The 24,877-nt window shown below is 32.8% G+C and overlaps 1 protein-coding gene and 1 long non-coding RNA gene across 2 annotated transcripts; one reads left to right on the top strand and one right to left on the bottom strand.

Moving 5' to 3' along the window:
- Window positions 1-4,397: 4,397 nt before the first annotated feature.
- LOC111398372 (glycine-rich protein 5-like) lies at window positions 4,398-4,669 on the top strand. The gene has a single exon (XM_023025286.1). It carries the CDS (start codon window positions 4,400-4,402, stop codon window positions 4,667-4,669), a length of 270 nt encoding a protein of 89 aa, XP_022881054.1. The 5' UTR covers window positions 4,398-4,399.
- A 2,919-nt stretch (window positions 4,670-7,588) lies between these two features.
- On the bottom strand, window positions 7,589-9,760 carry LOC111399279. The gene is made up of 3 exons (XR_002703621.1): window positions 9,634-9,760; window positions 8,863-8,922; window positions 7,589-7,834 (listed from the first exon to the last, which is right to left on the bottom strand). It is a non-coding gene; the product is annotated as an uncharacterized LOC111399279 (long non-coding RNA).
- Between the last annotated feature and the right edge of the window lie 15,117 nt (window positions 9,761-24,877).

The raw sequence follows: 24,877 nt of genomic DNA, 5'->3' as shown, positions 1-24,877 counted from the left end.
AAAGTCTCCGCTAAATTTTTTTACAAGTGTATGTGTTATCAGTCAAATTCACCATATATGTCGTATTATATGTACATTCCACTGAAAAGCACGATTCGTCCAGTGGTTCGACATTCAACTGTTTCGCAAGTTCTGCAGCCTTGAATAGCATTTTCTCTTGTGCCGGGTTTAACACGCTCGTGCATTTCTATGATTCCACACGTCGATCGTGATATTACTGCTGCAGTTTGTTACGGATATTCTCAATCAGTGCAAGGATGGATAATTCTCGATCCTTCTTAAATAATGCATTGAGAGACTCCGTGTTGTTTGACATCATCATGTTGTATTGATGTCCTGAAAATTATGAGCATGCCCAATGTTCAATTCCCATTTTCGTTAGATAATCTCATGGATCGAATGATTTATTTACTATTTCAACCATGAACTTATTACACTCTTTAATACTATAAGCTTCAGCCGTTCTTCTGAACAATGAAATGATACATTTGCCCCGATACTTGGTGCACAGCTTGCTCGATTTCTTCACTTTGAATTTATTACACTCTTCAACCATGAACTTATTACACTCTTCAAAGTTGTATTTCTTCACAATGAAACGATACCTTTGCCACGACTTGTTCGATTTCTTCACTTTAAACTCAAAGTTATATTTTAGTGCAATTAGGTGCACAGCTTCGTATAAAACTTTTTTCGTTTCAAACAGTTGCTCAACATACAAAATCTCACTATTAGGAACTACACGTGAGGAGTTAGAGGACGGTCCACTCGATTCAACCCCTGAGGTCCCACCCTGCTCATGTCTCTGCCGAGATAAAACGATTAAATTCTCGTCTATAAAAATATTTGCATTTTTACACTCACTGTCTGAACTACGGACGGAATTCTATGATTAACTATCTCTGGAAAAATCGCATCATTTTCACGAGCTATCTAGACCGTATCCCAAAAATCATTAGCATTGTGATCCTCTCCATCTGAATCTACTTGTTCACCTTCGACGACATCATTCCTCATAAAGTCACGTAAACAGGAGTCGGGTGCCTATTGTTCATTTCAAACAGATAATTCACTTCAGCATCAAAAGAAATCTTCATAGGTGGAATCAGAACATCTTGATCGCTAAATTTAAATTTAAATTTTATTTCATACTAAGAGGGATCGACATTCAGCTTGATCTGTAAAACATTACAGAGTTATGCATATGATGTTGTTTCTGTTATGAAAATCGGGATACCACTTCGTTTATCGCTTGTTCATTTCCATACCCATTGATCTCTTTCATCCAATTCGAAATCACCAAAATAACAAATTGTGACTACAACTATATCTGCATAACGAAAAAGAATTTTTAATTGCAAGAAAACTATCGAAGGCATAAAAATAGCCCAAAAAATTAAAACAGCCGACCGTAACAGTCCGCTATTTAGCGAACAACCGGCTGTTACAGCTTGCCAAATAGCCGGATCTAACAGCCGACAACTGACTGTTACATGCCTACTGGACTTCCGACTGTTCCACCAGTTGACTGGATAGCCGCTGTTCTACCAGTTGATTGGACAGCCGGCTTTTAAAATTCGGCTATCCTTCAAAATAAACTCAGCAAATTTTTATAGATGAATTTTTTCGTATATGCAGATGAATTTTTTCTCCTCAAATGCTTAAATTTTTCACAGATCTATTAAGAAAATTATCTACATTAACATTATATATGTTGAAATAAATTTTATCTATTAAAACTTACAACAATTTAACGAAAATAAAAGTAAATGTGCGTATCTTTACTTACCAATATGATGAGATTGATATAAAAGAATTTTCAGCTACCGCATTTGATAAATTTTTTTGATTTTGAGGTTGGAGTAGATGAAAGATGACGGTATTTTTATCTTTGTTGAAATAAACAGATAAGAGAAGTTTAGCTGGTTTTGATATTTTAATTGGAAAGTGTTTGGTATTTATTTGTTGACTAAAGGGTAGTAATGTTTTAAACAAAACCATCTTTTGTAATTTTATAATGTACTGAAGGGTGTTTTAGTATTTTAACCATCAATAGGCCATTGTCATAATATACTATTATTCTTAAGTCAAAGTGCAATTTGTGCACTTTGACTTGGCCATTTTGAAAGGAACCCCTAGCTTGATAATTTCAACAAATTCCTCTAAGATGCAATAACACTCTTAGCCCGTGTTTGGGCCCATTTTGATGAAAAAATATATATATATTTTGAAATAGTGAATTTTTTAAGAGTGTGTGAATAAAAATAAAAAATAAAAAAATTAATTTACATGTAAAATTATTTTATTGAAAAATGTGATTGAAAATGAATTTTGAAAAAAATAAGTTTTTGAAAAAATAGGGCTTATGAGGTTTATTTTACTTGAAGGCTTAACTCAAACATGCAATGAGTTAAAAAAACATCCATATTAACATTACAAAAACACCTAAACGCCTACACAAATTATCATTACATATGCAATAATAACATTCAATTTTAATAAGATGCATGCTTGTGTCTATTTTTTATGAATAATATTATCTAGCACCACTGATATTATAACATCAGTTTAATTGATTTTATGTGATGGGCTAAATTGAGCTAACCAGCATATGAGATATGTTGAATAGAAGGAATGAAAGCCACATATCATGTTGACTGGCGAAATTTTTTAATGAAAGAACTAAATCACCACTCAAAGCAGAAAGGTGGATTTAAATGACTCATTTAATTATTCTTTTTATTTAATATCATATTAATATTACGTAGATGGGTGTTTTAACACCAATAACGCAAAATAATATTATCATTTTTTATAAGCAAATTTTTCTATATTTTTTTATGAAAATTGGGCCGCACTTGTACAGCAAGGAGTACAACCTCCTCACATGAGGGGCCTCACTATTAGCATGGGCCCCCCTCATGTGAGGGGGTTGTATAAATGTAAGAATTTCCCATGAAAATTTGTTGTGCTAGTGTGAAATCTATGACATACATAAAAAGTTCATCTTAATTTTTAAATTACTTAGACATTTAATTATTAATTTTTCCAGTAATAGTATTGATAAACATATGGAGTGTTGAGAAACAATAAGGATCCGTTTGATTGCAAAAATAGAATTTGGGTGGAAATAAAACTAATTTTAGGGAATTGAATTGTCTAGAACTTGTTTTAGTAGAAATTGTTAATTAAATGTGTTTGATTGGAATAATTTTTCACCTGAAAAAAGTAGAAATTTTGGATCTTTTGGTAATCGTTTAACATTGCTTTTTAAGAAAATTGTCAATTGAAGAAATTGAATTTGTTACAATTGTGGATCGAATTTTTTTTCATTGCCAAAAAAAAAAAAAAAGCAGGAAAACTAATTTCCCACCAAACCAACGGGAATTGAAATTCCACAAAACCAAGGAAAAACGGTCACGTGGGGAGGATGGAAAATCAATTGCCAAGAAAATTATTGCAATCAAACAAGGAAAAATGTGGAAAATGGCATTTTCCATCGAAAATTCCTCAAATCAAATAGGTCCTAATAATGAACGCAACTAGCTTTATTGAAAAATATAAAAGAGAAAAATGTTGTGCATCTTCTTTTTGAGAGCCATATGAATGGTTTTCATGGTCGGAAAAGCTATACAATATTGTACTGTTGTGATGTAACACAATAGAACCATAGAAGGTCACAGATTAAAATAAATCGATTTAATGAGAAAATCAGTAACCACGAGATGGAGATCAAAATCAAAATCTTACAGATATTGTGCTTGTAATTTGCAAATTAAATAAGACGTTTGCAAGCTCAGCCAAACATGTTATTAATAACTCGACCAACAATTGGTCCAAGTATGCATCATGTACAGTTTTTAGTATCAAACTTAAAATAAGAATAGGCTTGTTGGAAAAGTCTTCACTTCCCTAGATAGATTTGCAAGGGAATCAAAACCTTGGAAACAATATGGATTTTGACTTATTTTTCTTTCATCAAGAACTATATACATTTTTACATATCTTGAAAATGTGATCTATATTAACACTGGGAAACCATATATTTGACGAGAATGCACGAAAAGTAATTGAATTCAGTGGACTTTTGTGTAATCAGTGCAACTGTGCAAGTTACAAACATTTGACCAAAAGTTGATCAGTGTTCGTCTAATATAATCCAAAGCCAAACGGTCCATTGTGTCTCGGAATTTACATTACGAATTAATTGAATTTATTGTTACCGTGTCATCTGATTGAGAGGTACGTACACGACATTCAAGTCATGCATATGAACGCATATATTCAAGAAGCTAAAGATATTATCCAGTTAGCTCTCCTATAAATTGTGTCGATCGCTTCTGCTCTTTCAGTTTTCGGTAAAATTCCTGCAATATTTAGTACACTAGTAGATAAGAAAATGGCCGGAGAAGGTGGTAAAGCTGGCGGAAAAGGTGGTGAGGGAGGAAAAGGCGGTGTAGGTGGAGTTGGTGCCGGTAAGGGAGGAGGCGGAGGATCTAGCTCGGCAGGTGGAGTTGGTTCTGCGAAAGGAAGTGATGGCATTGGCGCCGGTTCAGGGATGATGAAAGCACCTGGTGGTGGAGGAGCTAATATTTACAGGCCGGAATTTGAAAGCAATCCTCGAGGATATTTTGCTGGATTGCATGCTGGAAAGAAGGCCGGAAAATGAGCTTATATATTAATATAATATGTGTGTTTTCTGCTCTATCTATTAAAGGCAATTAAGTATGTAATAAATATTGTCATCGTTAATAATAAAACTTTGTTCCCTAGTAGAATATTGTTATGGAAATTTCTTAAAAATATTTGTTCATATACAGCACTGAGAATGAACAAATAGGCTCTGAAAAGATAATCGACTCTCCAAATTCATCCAGACCATGACTTCACTTATTGCATGTCCCAGAGAAGGTTTTCAGTTCAAGAAAATACAAAGAGATCCACTGAGAAATACACCTCTTATGGTACTGTAAACAAAAACCTAGACTTAAATAGCATATCCTCTCTCTTTTTGTTGTCGTAGCCAGATTTATAATTCCAACTATTTCCATAAAGAAAACAAGCATTTAACCTTTCTCTGCACCTAACTTGTTCCATTCTGTATTTCAACACACTCTAGTTTGAGTCGAATGCCATACTTCCAGAGTTTCCAATAGACCCTAAACTTAAATTTAGCATCCGATCGAGTCTGCACTAATTAAGCACAACACACTTGAAATTTGGTTTTGAAGCCTGAATATATATGATAATAAAATGAAATTAAAATAATGGTTTTACCGTAAAGTTATCAAACGTAAAACTATTGAGGCCATTCAAGTAATTTAGAATAATATTATCTAGCCATCAATTTAGATGATAACACTTGATATGTTTAATTAAATGAATTATATGGCATTACATTTAATGTCATGCAATTACCTTCTAAATTAATACTTGATACCAGTGGTACTAAATAATATTATAAGGCAACTTTGGAGAGCTCACTCTAAATCTTCTTGTGGCATGAGTTAGGGTGAAATACAACATGAAATCAAATCGATAATTAATTGTACAAGAGTTTGGGCTACCTTTTAAGGAGATTTTTCTTTTATGCCTTTTAAGACTCCAATGTCAATAGCATGGACATATTAAGGAAAAAACTCATGATCCAAAAGGATTTATCTTGAATCTTTATTGAATCAAGAAAGACATGCATCAAGTGCAGTATCACTGTATCTTATCTCCCCCAATTCTGTATTTAGATGATGTGTATGAGGTCTATAGAACAACTTAAGTTTTCAGACTAAGTTATCCAGCATCTTCCCTCTCCACACGCAAGAATGCACAAACATATAAGTTTTAAAGTAAGTACTATTTAAAATTAGAAATTCCAATTCTATATTACCAAGAGCAATAAAATCGTAGTAAGGAATAAATATGCAAAAGATTACACAAGACTTATATATGTTTGTCTCAGTTTTTTGTTGGTTAAATTTAGAATTTCTTATCTTTACAATAATCCTTACCTCGTCAATAAGTATATTTTTACATTCAAACATGCTCTTATGGTAAGATCGAGGCTTCATTCTCACATTCAAAATAATTATATTTTTTACATTCAAACATGTTCTTATTGTAAGATAGAGCTTCATTCTCGCTAAGAAAAAAATAAAATAATAATAAATAAAATAAAATCGACGTTTTACCAACAGAAATTTAACAATGAAATGAATTCATTGATAATAAGCAACGGATTATTTGTTAGCAATAGCCTTTTACCAATGAAAATTCTGCGTCTTATTTTTTGGCTCATACGTGCATCATTCACCTACAGGCTTTCCCAAGGTGATATATGTCAATTTAAAGTGCATTTCAATCACCTATTGAACATCTGTTGTTGGGTTACGATACCTCATAAATCCCTAGCTATGATGTCAACGTGGATTATATTTCATAGGCATCAGCCAATGAGTGGAATAATTATCAACAACCAAGTCTAAAAGCTCCATCCAACTCATTTACTATTACACAAGTCAATTTCAACAAAAAATGTGTCTCAAACATAGGCTTAATTTTTTAATTAAAAAGCCAATTTGGCAAACTGGCAAAACTGATTCTAGATTTTTTTTTTTTTTTTTTTTTTTTTTTTTTAATTTTAATTTTGATTTAAAAAAATCAATTTTAGATCCATTATGACAAGCAAAGAGCATATCATCAACATATAAGAGTAAATAGATAGAATCAAGTCCACTAGGACCTTTGAAATAAAGGCATAAATCAAAATTGCTCTTAGAGAATCCCTTTGTTTTGAACATATGAATTAAATTTCTTATACAATTGTCTAGGTGCTTGCTTCAAACCCTAGAGTAACTTCTTTATAAGACAAACTTTTCAGGTTTACAATTCAGTTCAAATTTTTTTTTTTTTTTTTTTTTTTTTTTGTTTTAAAAACATGGATTTACTCACGGAAGTCTCATAGGTAAACAACGCACACTTTTAACTACAGATTTTCTGGGGATCACACTGTAAAACCTATGAAATTTTTGTGGATAGTGACCTACATTTTTACCTTCGAAAAATTCATAGGAAAAGATTACCTAACCTTTTTTTTTTTTAATCGTCCCTAAATTAGTTCCAGTGGCTCATGGGCTGAGCCCAAATGAGTCGAGTGGACGAACCAATGAGCTGCTCAATTCAATTGCTATGCCTAGTTAACCTTGTCAACAGAAAGTAAAAAAATGAGGAACACTTGCCCGCTAGCTGTTTGAATCTACGGGCTGAAAATGGACACTATCTTTATTAAATAGTGCTCTCTTTTTTTTTTTCCGCATAATCACTTGTAATTTGTAAGTGGACAAATGTACCATTCGAAGGACTTTTTGACACGATCCATCCCGAATCACCTTAATGGAATTGACACGTGTCGTGCGCCAATGGTAGATATCAGCTAAGTGTCGGACCCACCACCAAGGCAACCTTAACTTGTCTAACTGTAAGGAAATTTTAAAGAATTTTGACAAAGTCTCCTCTAAAATGTGGGCTAAAACCACTTGATCCATGATCAGTTTCCTCAAATCAATACATATAATATAAAACAAGTACACCAGTGCCTAAAAATTCAAACTATTCAAAATAAAATACTGACAATTCGATATTTACTTGCTTTACTATCAACAATCCTCAAATGTACTAAATATATCATATAGTGATTTCATGACAACTTTTTCTAACATAAATTACATGTAACCCAAGAAACAGGTACTACCTAATATGATAAAGTAGATCATACAACTAATGACGTGTTGCTCAATTCAGTGGATCGATAGGCTCCAATACTGTTCAACTCGATTGCTATCTGATAAGGAAAAGGGTAACAAAATATGAGCTTGTAACTCAATGAGTGGATAAATTGAAAATAAGTGTACTTTTCCATTTATGCATATTTTCTAAAAATTCAAAGTCTATTAAATCTTTGAGAAATGCTTAAATCTAGCAACACTTTTAAATTAAGCATGATTATATTATAAAAATTTTTGTTCTTAATTCTAGATATGTAATTGCAAAGTATAGCGAATATAAAGAACCTGATTTTCATGAAAATCTATGGTATATTGTTGTTGCTCAATATTATAAGCTGGAAGCTTTATTCTTAAAACTGAATAAACTGAACTCTATAATTTGAAATCCATAAGCTGAACAGTAAATGGGGAAATGTAAGTTGTAGGTTAATAATCCCCTATACACTTAAAATTCACATCAAAATATATCCCAGGTAAACATCTACTAATGATCTAAAAGCTATAAATCATATACACATAATCATTTGATCAATAATCTGTACACGGTCGTAGCCCCTCAGCGTACAAGATGGAAATAACATAATTATTCTTATACACGACTATAGCCCCTCAGTGTATAATAGATGCTTTTACCCACGGCCGTATCCCCTCAGTGGATAAGAGTTACCCTTACACACGGCTGTAGCCCCTCAGTGTATAAGAGTTAAATATACAACTCTAGTACACGGCCGTAGCTCCTCAGTATACAAGATGGAAATAATATAATCATCCTTATACACGGCTGTAGCCCCTCAGTGTATAATAGATACCTTTACCCACGGCCGTAGCCCTTCAGTGGATAAGAGTTACCCTTACACACGGTTGTAGCCCCTCAATGCATAAGAGTTAAATTCATGACTCTAGTACACAGTCATAACCCCTCAGTGCACTAGAGTAAGATAATTACATCAATTATTTTATGATAATTTCAAAACAATCATGCTCATTTACTAATTCTTGAAAATAAAGTATTTCATGTAATTAACATGCTTCTATAAAATAAAAAAGAAAATCTTTTTTTTGAAAACATAGATTTTCCACTCACAGAACTATGTATGAAAACTTGATTTAATTGATGAGCCTTTCCAAACTTTCACGTCCCTACCTGAAACAACAGTATAATTCCTCAAATTAATATCTGACAATTAAATTAATACAAATTCACCTCTTAACTTCTCAATTTCTATATATACTTTTACATCTCCAATTCCCCAACTTTTCTTCTCTCTAATGATTTATCAACTAATCACCATTCATTATCAAATCCATTAAATCACTTGCACTTGCTTAAAATCAATACCTTATACAAACCCTATACATAATTTAGTCTACTACATAAACTTCAATACTTTGTCACATAACTTCATTCAAGCCTTTAAAATGTGAAAATCAAAGGTTAGATAAAAACAACAATAAAATTCCAGAATATGGAACTGTAAAACCAGTTTCTGTACACTAAAAATTATCACCAAAGCAATCGACAGAAATGACACTTTTCTGGGAAAAATTACAAAATCAGCACCTGTGTATTAAAATTGCTTAAAAATAGCTTACAATTGTTCAAAATAGAGAAATCAAACCTCATGTCCTTAAATTAAGTGGTTTACACCATATAATCACAAGAAAAACAAAGAAAGGTATCCATTTCATAAACCCATTTTCAAAGTTTCACTTTCTACAACATCAATCTTTCTTAATACATTTCCTTGATCGACTCTTGCTTAATACCTCAAATACATATTATTAATATCTAATTCTTGCTAAACTTCGAATGTAAATGAATTGTTCATAAACCTTAGAAATTTAATTTACATACCTCTTTAAAAGAAGCATAATTTGAAAAAAATGAAGAACCCAAACTGGCAAAAGTCATCAACTTCTTCCTTTCCGTTCCTTTCCTTTCCTTTCTTCTTCTTTTCCTTTTTTTCTTCTTTCTCGGCCTTTCTGCTTCTCTGCGTTGTTTTTAGTGTGTGTGTGTTTTGAGAGAAAAATTGGTATAAAGGCCCACTTATTCAAAATTGCAAAGGAAGTCTTTCTTCTTTAATAGATATACCATTTAAGTCCTAAACTTCCAAAAATATATTTCATTTCATTTTTGTCCTTAATTGACTTTGACTTTGACTTTGACAATTTAACATTTGAATTTTGACTATGAAAATTTGGGCTATTACACTTTTCGTTACACTTTTCTCAGTAATTAGGCAGCTAACAAAGTTTATTTGGAGGGGCAAAGTTGTCTGAACAAGGGGCACATGTAAAAATTGACTTAGAGCACAACATATTTTACATGCAAGCTGTAAGTTAAGCACCAGATTTTCCATATGATTTCATAGTCCTAAAGTGACTAGGTCAGGGGAGATGGATCTGATCAGAATTAAGCTCCTCGTACAAAAAAATACAGATGATGAGGTGACAATACTGCATTGGCTGATTTAACTTTGTTTTTTGTCCAATGAAATCTTGCTGGCCCTCAATTTGTCAAACAAAATGTCAAACATATGTGCATGTAGCATTTCTGATCTGACCATAAGCACAGTGGATTCAAGGATAACGGCAGAAACAATAGCAATAACAAAGAACACAGATTTTCTCCAGTTTCTGCAAGAAGTGCTTATATCTCCGTTGAGATCCATCAGATATGGTCCTATGGAAGGTCTGCACTATATTCACCAAGTTTGTATAAGAATAACGCAAAGTCACAATGATCTGAACACAAGGCTGTCTCCTCCACTCAAATCTCCACTTCCAAATGAAGAATCACAGGAATCTTACAAACACTTTTAACTAAGAGACGAAGAGAACCAGAAAACGTAGGTTTATAGAGAGAGAGATGAAAATATGTATGAGAGAGATGGCAGAAGAGAGAACCACTTAGAAACACAAGGAAACAAGGAAAATGAAGAGAGAACCACTTAGAAATACGAGTCCTATTGAGCTAGAAACTAAACCTAGTAGCTCAATAGACTGAAATAAAATTTCTTGTCTCTTGATTTTGTTGTTGTACCCAGATTGATAATTCCATCCATTTCCATGCAGATAACAAGCATTTAACTTTTCCCTGGTCCGAACTTGTTCCATTCTGTACTTCAAAATGCTCAAGTTTGAGTCCACCAAACTTTCAGGGTTTCCTGTATAAAGACAGAAACTAAAATTTAGCATCCGATTTTTGTTCTCAACATCCGAGTTATGGATGGCCATCAAATTAAGCTTAAAAATAAGTACCTTGATCATCGCGGAAGCTTTGAGATGTAGCTTGAGGACTCATTTGTGACTTAACCTTAGAAAAACATGGATTGCTTAACCTGCAAACATTGAGTGAAATAGAAGCCATAACTTATCACGTTTTGCAATTACAAATGTTACAGATTCTTGTTTATATAGATGGCTAGGAGATGGACTAAACTGCTGAGGCAAATTTCAACCATTTCTGGTACTTCCCCATGGAATTCAAGACCAGATGTCACTGTATAAAAATCTTGAGCCGCTTTCTCATGGCTATTTTCATTTCCTTTTACAAGTGTCTCAGCCTTAAAATAAGGTCTATTTATACTGCTAAAAATATGGGAGTATTTGTGGGATACGGAATCTGTGCCTTTAAGGGCCAGATAAAGTTTGCAGTGGTTAAGATTTGAATTTTCAATCCCATGCTGCCATCTGCAAACCTAGTATATATAATTAATACAAAACCTAGCAGTGTTATTCATCATTTAAGCAACAGATAAATCTTCTGATTTACCCCTAAAAAGTATGCACCCAAGAAAAGATAGAACTGACCTGAAAAATGGAACTTTTATATTAAAATGATATTAATAAAAAGAAACGTTGCTCCATAATGAATGAAATTCAAAATCATGCACCGGGTTTGAATTGATTGATTTGAAGATCTTATCATTGCAAATAAATTAAAGTATTAAAGTTCAGATTAGTCCAAATCAACCTTATAAACTATGTTATATACATAACAAGTGTCTCAAATATGTGTCATTTTATTTATTGGGAACAAATGTTGAGACACGTAGCGTTTACCACAATAATTCATCTCATATGTCCATGCAAATTACTACAATTCATGAATCTTTTTGTATTTACTTCCAGCTGGTTTCCATCATTCATATTTTTTAAAAATAAAATTCTCATGCATGACCAGAATAGTATGCGTATGCCCATGTTCATCTCGTCAAGGGAAATTTATTTCTTAAGAAATCGGGTAGTCGATGAATATTTAAATTAAATTAGGCACCTGACGAATCAATCACGTTTTCTTGGAAAATTACAATTTTTTTGAAGCAAAATTGAACCTTCACTTCTATTTACGTTGTTATGAATTTCTTTCACATCGGAGAATTTTAATGTTTGCTATTGATACTATTTTCTTTTTCATATTGATCAAACCAAATTGTGTTAATTATTACGTGTGATTTCATTCTGATCTTTGCAGTTTAACCTTCCACTCTTTACATTTTTCATTGCTTGAGCCGAGATTGAAAAATATTTTCTATGTAAACCCAAACCCATATATACTAATGTAGAGATCGAAATCGTTCTAGTAATAAAAGCATATAGATGTTTAGTGAGACTATAATTCAATTGTATTTTCATATTTTTCATAAATAAGTCTGTAAAAATAGGCTACGGCTTTTGGTTATACTCTTTTATTATTATTATTATTATTATTATTATTATTATTATTATTATTATTATTATTATTATTATTATTATTTTTGCATGTTTTGGCTCAGCCTAAAAGGTTTTCCTTTTAACTAATAAAGCAACCATCTAAGTTGTAGAATACAGTGATATTTTAGTTAGTTAAATTTAGAACTAAGTAAATTTCTTATCTTGACAATAATTCTTTCCATGTCAATATAAGTATTTTTATTCTCAAACATGGTCTTAATGCAAGATCGAGGTTTCATTCTTCACTAGCACTCCTTAAAATCACATATACATGTATCTAACAAGTGCGTGAAAAGGGATATAATAATATTTTAACAAATGGTAGTTAATCCTATCAAGAGGAATCGGGAAAATGAGGAATATAATTGTTCGCTAGCTGCTTCAATCCGCAGGCTGAAAATGTGCACTATATTTATTTACTGCTTTTTTGTCACATAATCACTTATAAGTACAAATGTACCAATCCGAGGAATTGTTGGTAACACTTATCTAAGTAGTTAGGCAGCTAACGAAGTTGATTTGGAAAGTGCTAAGATTTTTCTGATGATACTAAATTAACTTAATTGTTAGCTGTAACTGCTTTGTGTTTTATTTTAATTATAACAGCAAGTGTTAATGGCAGAATCTGCCAATAATTCGACTAGTAGTCACTGGACACATAGCCTTTTTAGATTTGACAGGTTCCTGCCTATTATGTGACATGACACTACGTGAAAATATAGATACTCTATACATTTAATTAAGATTTAGGCAACGAGCTCGATATCAGTACAATAACATGGATCAAAAAATCGACTAATTACATCTTCATATACTCACCAAGGGTAAATCTGCTTGTACAATAATTTTTATTGTACAAGCTTACACCTCTCTCACTTGAGGAGGTCCCACGTTAATCGTGGGGCCTCCTCAAGTGAGAGAGGTGTACAACTTGCTGTACGCAAGAGTGTACAACAAGCATATCCCTACTCATCGAAGATTTCTCAACTAAGATGCCTTTTCTAACGAATGAGCATGTCAGAACTCATCTAGAGCACAATGTATTTTATGTGCAATTCTTCTTTTTTGAAAAATGTAAGGGATTTAAGTAATTTACCCTTCGCTTCAAAAGGAGTTTTGATCCCAGCTCCAAACCAAATTTCTCCAAGAATTCCACAATCCTGAAGTGATGAAGTTAAGGCAGATCAATTCAATGAAAGGTTGTGCGGATTTAAAAGTAACAAGAAAAACAAGTGCAATGACAAAGATTGCTAGGTTTTTTTAAAGGTTCGACAAAAAGTTATTACATCCTCAACATTTGTTCAACAAAAACAAGTTAGGGGCTCTAAGTTTTACAATTTGCGTCATATAGTCTTTGCAGTTTAATTTATTTTGATTTTCTTTTATTTGGGGGATGGCTAAAGGATGGAGCAAGAGGAAGGAAACGTGAGAGATTTCAGAGCAATAGAAAAGGTAGAGGATTCAATTGGGAGATGGAGAAAGGTCAAGGGTTAACTTGAAAGATGATAGTGTTAATAACATAAACTATTTTGAACCAATATTGTGAATCAATTCAAAGATAAGAGGAGAAGAGAAGAGAAGAGAAGGAGAGAAACACTAATCTATTAAGCAACCAAAGATTCGGATTTACAATGAATTAAAATTGTTTATGTATTACAAGGAAACTTAAACTGATAAGGAAACCTAAAAAATAAGGAAACTAAATATTAAATAAATAAATAATATATTATCATCCCCCTCAAACTCATTATGCTAAAGCAAGAAGCAGCGAGAGTTTGTTACGCAAGAAGCGAAAACGATGAACTGGATAAGACTTAGTAAAGAAGTTAGCAAGCTGCAATGATAAAAAAACAAAAGGTAGGGAAATGGTGCCAGTCTGCGTATGATGACAAACCAGATGACAATAAATCTCAATTTCCTTTGTGCGTTCATGGAAAATAGAGTTGTGAGAGATCTGAATAACACTAGTATTATCACAATAATAGGAGTTGGAGAAGAATGAGAAACACTCATGTCTGCAAGTAATCATCGCAACCACACAATCTCAGTGGTAGTAGATACCATAGCTCAATAATCTGCCTTCGTAGAGGAACAGAAACAATAGTCTTCTTCTTACTTTTTTAAGAGATAAGAGAATCACCCAAAAATATACATAAACTAGTAGTGGACTTGTGATTAGTGGGGTCACTGGCCCAATCAACATCAAAGTAGGCACAGAGCACTAAAGATGAGATCGATGGTAATAAAAGACTTTGAAAGCAATTACCACGAAGATAACGCAAAATACAAACAACTGCTGCCCAATGAATTGTGGTAGGAGTTTAAATAAACTGACTAACAATGTGAACAAAATAAGCAGTATTGAGACGTGTGATGGTAAGATAAATTAGACATCCAACAATAGTACGATACAAAGTGGGATCAGGTAATGGTACACCGTTAGATGATGAATATTGAGCATTGGACTGAAAAAAAAGTATCAATAGTTTTAGTATCAGTAAGACGAGTACGCTTAATAACATCCATAGTATTCTTGGACTGAGAGAGAAGATAGCCTTTAGGAGAAGAAACAACTTCGATCCCCAAATCTTTCATTTCAAAGCATCTAACCAATTCTAATTTCATAACTACAATTCCATCAACATCACCATCAGTAATAATCATATCGTCAATATATAGCAATAATAGAATGTGAACATCAGAAGTGCATCTTAAGAATAGAGAGGAATCACGATGATTGATTGTAAAACCAAGAGACGTAACAACAGTGAAAAATTTCTCAAACCAGGCATGGGATACTTGTTTGAGGCCATAAATTGCCTTCTTGAGCCTGCAAACAAATCCAAAAGAATGAGAAAGACCAGGAGAAAGAACCATGTAAACCTCTTCTTGAAAATTTTCATTTAAAAATGCATTTTTAACATCCAATTGAGCGAAACTCCACTGACGAAGAGAAGCAACTGCAATAAGTGTACGAACAGTGGTCATCTTGGCAAAGGAGCAAAAGTCTCTTCATAATCCAAACCATATTATTGATTAAAACCTTTAGCAACTAATCTAGTCTTATAGCGCTCAACTGAACCGTCAGATTTGGTTTTAATCTTATAAATCCAGTGACAACCGATAGCATGTTTACCTAAGGGCACCAAATCCCAAGTATCTGTTTTATGTAGAGTATAGAGTTCATCAGTCATAGTCTATTGTCAAAGAGGATCTAGAATAGCTTTTTTATAGGAAGATGATTCAGATAACTTGTGAAAGGAAGTTAGAAAGCAGCAAAAGGACTAAAAATAACAAGAATAAACAAAATCGGGGTAATCGAATGGACTTATGAATACGTTGAGGATATCGAAGAAGAGATGGAGCGGGAGCTGAATCAACAACCCTAGGCGGTACTTGGGAAGCCAAAGAAGGAGGAGGGGTATCATGAACTGGAGCATGTGTACCTACAGGATATGAAGAATCACCAGTGCATAGGGTATGGAAAGGCGTACTGTTTATATCATCAGAGAATGGATCAATATGAATGAGGTCTATTTTAATTACGTCATGAGTATTATCAGAAATAGAGAAGAATAGAATATGCTCAAGAAACACAACATGACGAGAGACATAATTTGTTATTAATGGGATCGAAACAGCGATAACCCTTTTGCTCTTGCCCATAATCCAAGGAAACACAGATAGCATAGCGAGATGTCAACTTACTACGTTCGACTTTAGGATGAAGAACAAAGCAAGTATAACCAAAGACTCTCAAGGAGGAGTAATCCAAAGAATGCCCATAAAATATTTCAAAAGGTGATAAATTTGAATTGTGGGAAGATGAAATCTTATTAATTAAAGATACAGCAGTAAGAACTGCTTCTCCCCAAAATTTACTGGGAACTTTAGCTGACAAAAGAAGTGAACGTACAGTTTCTACAATATGCATATACTTTCGTTCAACAATATCATTTTGTTGTGAAGTATTAGTACACGAGGTTTGATGAATTGTGCCGTCAAGAGCAAACAATTCAGAGAAATCGATTGAAGTGTACTCTCTACCTAAATATCTAAAACACTTAATTATAGTGGAATATTGAGTTTTAATAAGTGCTATAAATGATCGATAGATAGAAAGAAAGTCAGATCGTCGTTTCATAAGATAACTCAATAATAACGACTATAATTATCAATAAAAGACATATAATATCTAGACCCTCCTTTTGTAGCAATAGGAGCAGGTCCCCACACATCATAATGAACAAGATCAAATGTTGCAACAGAATGAGAAATATTTCGAGGAAAAGGTAAAGTAAAAAATTTTGCTAATTTGGAACAACTACAATTAGAAATGTCATGAGTTTGTATATTGCTCAATTGACCCTTAGAAACTAAAAATTTCAAACGACTAGCGAAAACATTTTTATGTTGAGAATGCCACAAATAAAAATTAGAAAACAATGAATTCAAAGAGAAAGATGACAAATCAACACCAGGGGCTGCAACGTACGGTGGTCTTAGATTGTCCAGAACATATAACCTTTCTTGTCTACATGATATCCCAATCATCTTCTGAGATTGAGAATCCTGCACATGACAACCAGTAGAAGAAAATTGAACTGAGTATCCAGAATTGTACAATTGGCTAATATAGATAAGACTCAAAGTAAGAGCTAGAATACAATAGACATCTGAAAGTGAATTATGTGTATTAACATAATCAACACCTGCTAAAGGCAATGGTGTGCCATCAGTAGTCATAACAAACATAAATGGGTTAGAAGGGCCCAGGCACTAAAGAATTTTGAGTTAGTCAACATGTGTTTGGAAACACATGAGTCAAAGATCCATGAGAAAGAAATACCTGAGTGACTCTGAGATGACAGACCTATATGAATGGAGGCTGACATGTGTGGCCAAGAACTTTTGAAATTGCTCTGCTAAGTCCGTCAACATGGGATTGGAGGAAGGTGGTGCTCCAAGTATAAATGAGTCACTAGGTGGTATGTTGGCAGCTATGTTAGTATTAGGATGATAGGATCACTGCTATGATTGAGGTTGCTGCTTCATCAATAGCTTAGGACATTGAGACTTCCAATGTCCTTTTTGTTTACAAAAGTTACACTCATCACTAGCCACCCTCACATAACCTTTATTCTGATTTTGTGTCGACAGTCAAGAAGGTACATCCGACACTGAGGTGCTAGAAGAAGGAAAAGACACTTTTTCTGCAAGAGATTTTAAACGTATTTCCTCAACTACAAGTTCACTAACCACCGAATCAACTGAGGGAAGTGGAGTGCGATGCAAGATAGAGCCTCTAAATCCCTCAAAATCACTACGAAGTGTTATAAAAAAAACAGAACTAATCGCTGCTTTTCACTAAAAGTAATATATTCCTCAAATGCTTTCAGCCCTGCTGATTCCGTAAGAGCCAACTCATCATAAATTGAATTCATAGCGGCATAAAATTGAAGAATACTCATATCCTTTTGATGTAAAGTCCGTATATCAATTTCCAACTGATACCATTTTTCAAAGTTAGACTTAGTGTATAACTTTTGAAAGTACTCCCAAACCTCCTTTGTTGTTTCAAATTTCGCCGACTGTGTACCATTGAATTGCTCAACAGAATTATGAATCTAAGTGAGAATTTTTGCATTGTTTGACTCCCAATTACCTAACCCTGTTACATAATGCTGAGCAGTGTTCTCAGATTTCACAACAGTTCCACTAACATAACCCCACAATCTTTTTTTCTTTAGAAAATTTCTCATCACTATACTCCAATATGAGTAATTTTTATCATTTAACCAGACACTAATAGATTGAAGTGAATCATCTCTTTCAGTTTCCATGATAAAGTCAATAAATAATCAACTATGAATCAATGATATCACCCAATCTTAAGGAAACCACTGATAACCAATGCACCACCACAAGCTACAATTGAAACATACTGCACAGTATATGTATAACCAAAATAATACCACCAACGGATTAGAAATTTACCAAGGAGCAAACTGCCTTTTGAAACCACCTCGAAAAACTGTCCCACACGCTTAAAGAGTCGCAGCGCGTGACCTCACACGCCGTCGCCACGCACCGCCATCTGACTCCACGCGCCTGATCGAAATTTTCCTCTCAACCTGCTGAATACGGATCTGGCCTCAATTTTCTCAACTAGTCTCTGGTTTGGTCGGAATCGATATTTTTATTTGCAGTCGATCAGTTTTTTTGCACAAATTTTTTGCCTAATTTCTATTGTGATTTCCAGCACATCCCAAATCAAAAATTTCACAATTTTCACTTAATTACCTGCTCTGATACTTCTGAACCAATATTGTGAATCAATTCAAAGATAAGATAAGATAAGAGAAGAAAAGAAAAGGAGAGAAACAATAATCTAGTAAGCAACCAAAGATTAGAGTTTACATTGAATTAAAATTGTTTATATATTATAAGGAAATCCAAACTAATAAGGAAACCTAAAAAATAAGGAAACTAACTACTAAATAAATAAATAATATATTATCATATAGAAGTTCGAGTGCAAAATCTGGGTGAAGATCGGACGTCTCCAAATTTTGGGAGCCTTTGAATTTTATGGGTGCAATCCAGATTTTGATACTCAAATTTTTAAGGGATTTGAACATTGTAAATAGATTTTATATTTTTTTTGTTTTTTCGTTTTTTCATTCATTATTTGGATACAAAATTAACACAATCTCTATAGCAATGAACTAGGTTTAGAGAATGAGATTTCAATCTTGGTGCATGAGGGATTTTCAAATTCTTCTCTTTTTCTTCATAAATCAAATTATGTATTTCAATTCTAAGTTTTTTTCCCGTACGGCTATGATGAACTAGTTTATTTGTTAGGCAAACTATGTATTCTTAATTTGATCCCTTGATTTTTTTATTATAAATTTGATTTTTGTTGATATTATGTGTTTTTATTATTAATGTGATGATTGCCATTTATTATATGATTAATAACTAATTAATTTGTGAATAGTAACGAGTCAAGAGTTGGTTTTCTTTAGATCAAATAGTAGAAAATAATAATTTAAATAGAAATTAGATTTATACTTCTAGAATTATTAAGGTCGTTAAATAAATTTTTGGATGGATTGATATATTTAATTAGATTGAAATTCGCATAGACATACAGACACTTTACTTAATTAAGTAGAACTGAATTTGTCCAATAGAGGTTTTCAATTACATTTGAGAAGTTAGACTCAATACAAATGTTAATTATTTTTCATGGCCTTATAGGGGGAGAAATAAGTTAAATCTTATAACACTTTTTCTCATCGAATTAATTCTTAAAAATCGAGATTATCTAGTGCACAAAAATTTTTATCGATTTCTTTGTTAAAATTAGTAGAATAATCTAATCAATCAATTGAAATTTTGTGTTTGTCAAATACAGGCTAGATTTATTAAAACCAATATATGGGTAGTATAGAACTATTGTAATGAGATTTTGAAGCCGTTTTTGGGAACTATTTTTATTTGTATATTGATTGCTATTGAATTTAATTGTTTTAAAAGCTTATTTCGCAAATGAGTTGTTTTGTGTATGCTATGTCACAAGACAAACTTCCACACAATTCAGATATTGAACGTAGTCTCGTACTAAGACACGGACAAAACAGAAAAACTCCAAATACCCAAGTTTCACACTTTCTAGTTTCTACATATGTGTCAACTTTTTATGTTTAATAATAGTGTTTCGGGCAATACTATCAGGCTAAAGCTCTTTCTACGTACATTGCAAGATGGAGCGAGAGAGTGATTAGATTCACGGCATGGTGAAAGTTTTATTTCCTATGATGACCTTGTTAAAATTTTTGTACAAAAGTATTCTTCTCCGGACAGTTGCTAAATTAAAGTTTGAAATATCTATCTTCAACAACGTGATTTGGATGACTTCTTGAAGGCACGAGATGGTTCAAGAATTTGATAGAAAAGGTCCTGGTCATGGCAGTAAGGCATTTCGAAGGATCAACAAGTTCAGTATTTTTATACTGGATTGTCAAATGATCGAACAATGTTATTTTATTTTTATATGAAATATGAAAAATAAATGAATGAGACTGTAAATGAGAATATTGAATTTAATCTTCACTCTCACTCCATTCTCATCCCAAAAATTCTTGACACGATGGGGACAAGAAAGGTCGCCCGTGTTGCAACGTTTCCATCTCATGACAAGTAAAAGACAAATTCAATTAACTTTAGTCAAAATGAGTCAACCCACTTGACCAATGAATAAGGCCGCGTTTGGATTACACGTTTCAACATACTCCACCCGCATTCAAGATGGAGACTGTAGTGCAAGAGTCCCTTTCTAAGCTTTTTATTTACGTTTCATTTCTTCTTATTTGTCTGAAAGTCTTAAATTTCCCAAGTGTCAGAGTTTCTGTTCCCATGTCGAGCTTGACCATACCTATACAAACAAACACGGTGCAATCATGGTGAAAGAAAATGGCGTTGACACCTTCATCCCTTGCGGCAAAGTCGATCTAAGAGGAAAACCACCCCCACAATAGCACTAGTAGCCATGGCCGGCAAGGTGACATAGTCCACCATGAACAGGAAAACAGAGAACAACCACCATAACAAGATGGAAGAGTCGTTTATATAACGGGATGTGCATCCAATATTACAGTGGAAGTACAATTTCGGAATACATGATCAAATGATGTAAATATTCAACAAATCAATTAGCATTATAACCAAATATACGAGCGACAAAGTAACAGATCATGATCATATCATTTATGCATACTCTTCCATTCTCCAATTCAGTTCATCAACTAATTATAAAAAGGAAAGTACACCAAAATTTCAGATAGAATGCTTACTGGTGTTTTGGTTCTAAATCTCAATAGGAATTTGTTTCCTTTAAAATAAAGAAACCAAATATAGAAAGGATCTTAGAGGTCCAATAAAGTTAACGCGATTAAAAAACTTGAATCCACGCATAATAAGTAAGGGATCCTATACTCTAGAAGCGCTTTAAATGGCCTTCCTCACCAAGAAAACCTAGCTTTTTCTCCCTCGTTTCATGCCTTCTCCCTTGTTTCTCCTTAGATGGCTTAGGAAAATATGACATGTGCTTAGAATCTGGGAGAAATGTGGCCATAATTGTTGGGTTGTATGCCCATATACTATAATTTTGCTGATATAAAAATAACAATAATAATTTTTATATTGAATAAAATTATGTTTACTTTATTTATTATATTTATTTATTATTGAGCATGCAAAATTAAAGTACCTATAATCACTTGTGATAATATGAGTTGGATACTTGCGTTAAGAAGTACAGTGTAACACAACTTATATTTCGATCCTAAATAATTTGTTTACAATCAATGTATAAGGGTTAGCACCTTATATTGGAAGATTGTAATGTTGACCAATTCACTATTCAAGTTTGTAACTTGTCCTTATCACAGAAATAGTTAAAAGTGACACTAATACACTCCACCACGTGTCGAATTTAATTATAGCATGATCATGTGAAGAATTAAATTCCACTTGACCGCTGTGTATTTCATCTGAATCCATTGACAGGATTATGTATATTTTTTTGTGATTTTAATAGCTCTTTGATTCATCAATGGGTGAGATCAATTTGATTAGTCAAATATCTCGATAAGTTGGGAACTTGAGAATGAGCGGAGTAAAGAACATGAATTTGTGTCGGGAATCGTCGCCCTGAAGATGGGTAGAGTAATTATTTGAGTATTTTTTGTTGAACTGTTAAAATCTGAGCTCAGTGTTTAGCGACGGCTAAACTTCGACATCTGTGATTTGTTCACAGGACCGTTGAAGAAAATGAAACTTAAGTTAGTGAGAATAATTAGAGGGACAAAAAGGTCATTTATGTTCATACCTAATTATCGGATCTCAGACGGGAATAAAATATATATACGACAGGTCAGAAGAAAGTATTACGGATTTATTGACTTCTGTGATCTTATATATTCCAAATGTTCAGTCTTTTGCCTTTAGTGGAGAAAACAAAAGGCTAATAATTAGATTGAGTGGTCTAGGGTCGATTAGACAAGATCTAATTATTGGAGCTTGAAAAATATATGCCTGATCAGGTCCCTGTGATAGCTCCATAAAGTTTTGGAACTTAATTACGGTAATTATAATAGTTTTGGACTTAATTATAATTACAATAAAGTTTTGTACTTGGTTGCAATTACTAGGAAAGTTATAAACTTAATTGTAATTGTAATTGAAATTCTAGGACTACACGTGCAATTAAATGTAAACTAATTAGAATTAGATTTAAATTAGAACTCTCCCACTTGAGTTTTAATTAGAACTCTTGTTTAAATATGGAATTATAATTGTACTAGAATTGTATCATCTTTTTCTCTATAAATAGAGACTAAATGGATAGAAAAATACTACAACATTCATAATTCCATAAGATTCAAATTTGTAGAGAGAAAATATATTATTTTCTTATTGTCCAAAATTCAAGAATTAGTTTCTGGATTAATTGAAAGAAGGTGCCCACACACTGGTGTAGTTTTTGCGTTGGAGAATACCATTGAAGGTTTGAAGCACCAAGATTCTTGTAATTAAAGGAAACGGAAGTTCGCGGACCAGAGTTAATTCAAGGTTGATCATTGAATTTAGGTAAAAGATTCGAATCCTTTAATTTGGTTATAACATACACATAAACATCTAGACGATCTTACTTATTGAATTAAAGAAAATTTTAATTTCTGATTAATTCCGCTTCCGCATTCCAACAATAATGACATTTATATATCCATATTTATGGCAACATCTAGTTTGCACTATTTTTCCTTGGACTAATTGTGGTAGATCAATTAAGTTCGACATCTATTTTGGGGACGAGAAGGACCAAAACAAATTTATGAGACCCAAGCTTCAATAGATAAGTAACCAAATTGTTTAAGTCTTTAACTCTTGGTCAATTGAGACCTTATCTATTAATTCTAGTTCATTTACTAAAGAATCGAAATTGCACTAGAGTCAAGTGATAATTATGGAAGCAAGATGAGGTCCAATAATAATATCCTTTGATTATCAAGCCACAAGTCAACTCTCATTTGACCATCAATTAATTGAAGCATGCAAAATGATTGATTTGCCCTCTCAATATGCATAGCCCTCCAAAATCCATTTTCATAAAGTAAATTCATCGTAACTAAATCACAACACAAAATTCAACAATCTAATCGTCAGACTATGAAGGTCAAATTTATTTTTTCACTAGAAAATTCCTTGGAGTAACAATCGTTTGAACAAATTGTTCTATGAATTCGAAGATTGTAAGTGCATGATTTGAAACAATTTCACCCCAATTTTCAAAGCATCAAGATTCATCTTCTAATTACGATTTCACTCATTGGTACTTTAAAAAATTACATTACTAGCTTAGGATTTAGATGTCACGTTGGATGATCAAGTAAAAATCTTAATCTTAGCAGTCACAAAGAAGTAATCTATGCAATCTTGTTCAATGTGTACCAAATACATCATTATTCTTACTTTCATGATCTAGACAAATTCCAATAAGAATAATATAATCTTATCAACATAAAGTATCTAACTTTATTTATTGATTGCGAACAATATGTTCTAATCACGTCACAAATTACGTCTTACTATATTTGATCTATCAAATATATAATTCGTAATATTACTTGCAATGCTTTGCTTGATCATGGAAACTTAGACTAACAACTAAAATTAAATACGAGAATAGACAATAGAATCAAATTATAATGTAGATTGATGTTCACAAAATACTGTTCTAGTGATATTAAAGTAACAATACTTTCATTTTTCCTACATCAACATAGCCTAAACTAAAGCAGAAATGCTACCCGATACGCAACAACATTAACACGAACTCCTAGATTCGGAAGAACTAGGAATTTGAAACTGGACTCCCCTGATTACACACAAAGGAAATAATCCTTATTTACCTACTAATTTTCAGAGACTACAATTTAAGTTACACAATAGGTTGTGGGCTTCACGGCAACATTATCATTCTATGAACAACTTTTGGTTGTCATATGTCCATGCCATCAAATATTTCTCTGATCGTTACTAAACTCATTGGCAACAAGGCCTTCATCGTCCAAGTGACTGATACAAAAAGTAGGTGATAAACAAAAAGAAAATCTAGTTGTTACAACAAAAAAACTAAAAGTGTCGTTGTTAGTATGGTTCTCAATTCGATAACTTTATTAGAAAAAAGCATTAAATCAATAACAAATACTCAAATCACGAATAACACTTGGAGTAAGAAATGTCAAAACTAACAATACGGAAAGGCTCTCTCCAATTCACTCATGCCCTTAACCTAAATGCCGCTATCTCTC

The sequence above is a fragment of the Olea europaea genome, chromosome 8 (genome assembly GCF_002742605.1).
Source record: "Olea europaea var. sylvestris chromosome 8, O_europaea_v1, whole genome shotgun sequence".
Lineage (NCBI taxonomy): Eukaryota > Viridiplantae > Streptophyta > Magnoliopsida > Lamiales > Oleaceae > Olea > Olea europaea.
The sequence above is the reverse complement of the archived record's forward strand: the minus strand, read 5'-3'. Positions and strand labels throughout refer to the sequence as shown.

Coding starts and splice junctions, on each gene's coding strand:
- LOC111398372 (XM_023025286.1), top strand. CDS start 4,400: ATGGCCGGAGAAGGTGGTAAAGCTGGCGGAAAAGGTGGTGAGGGAGGA.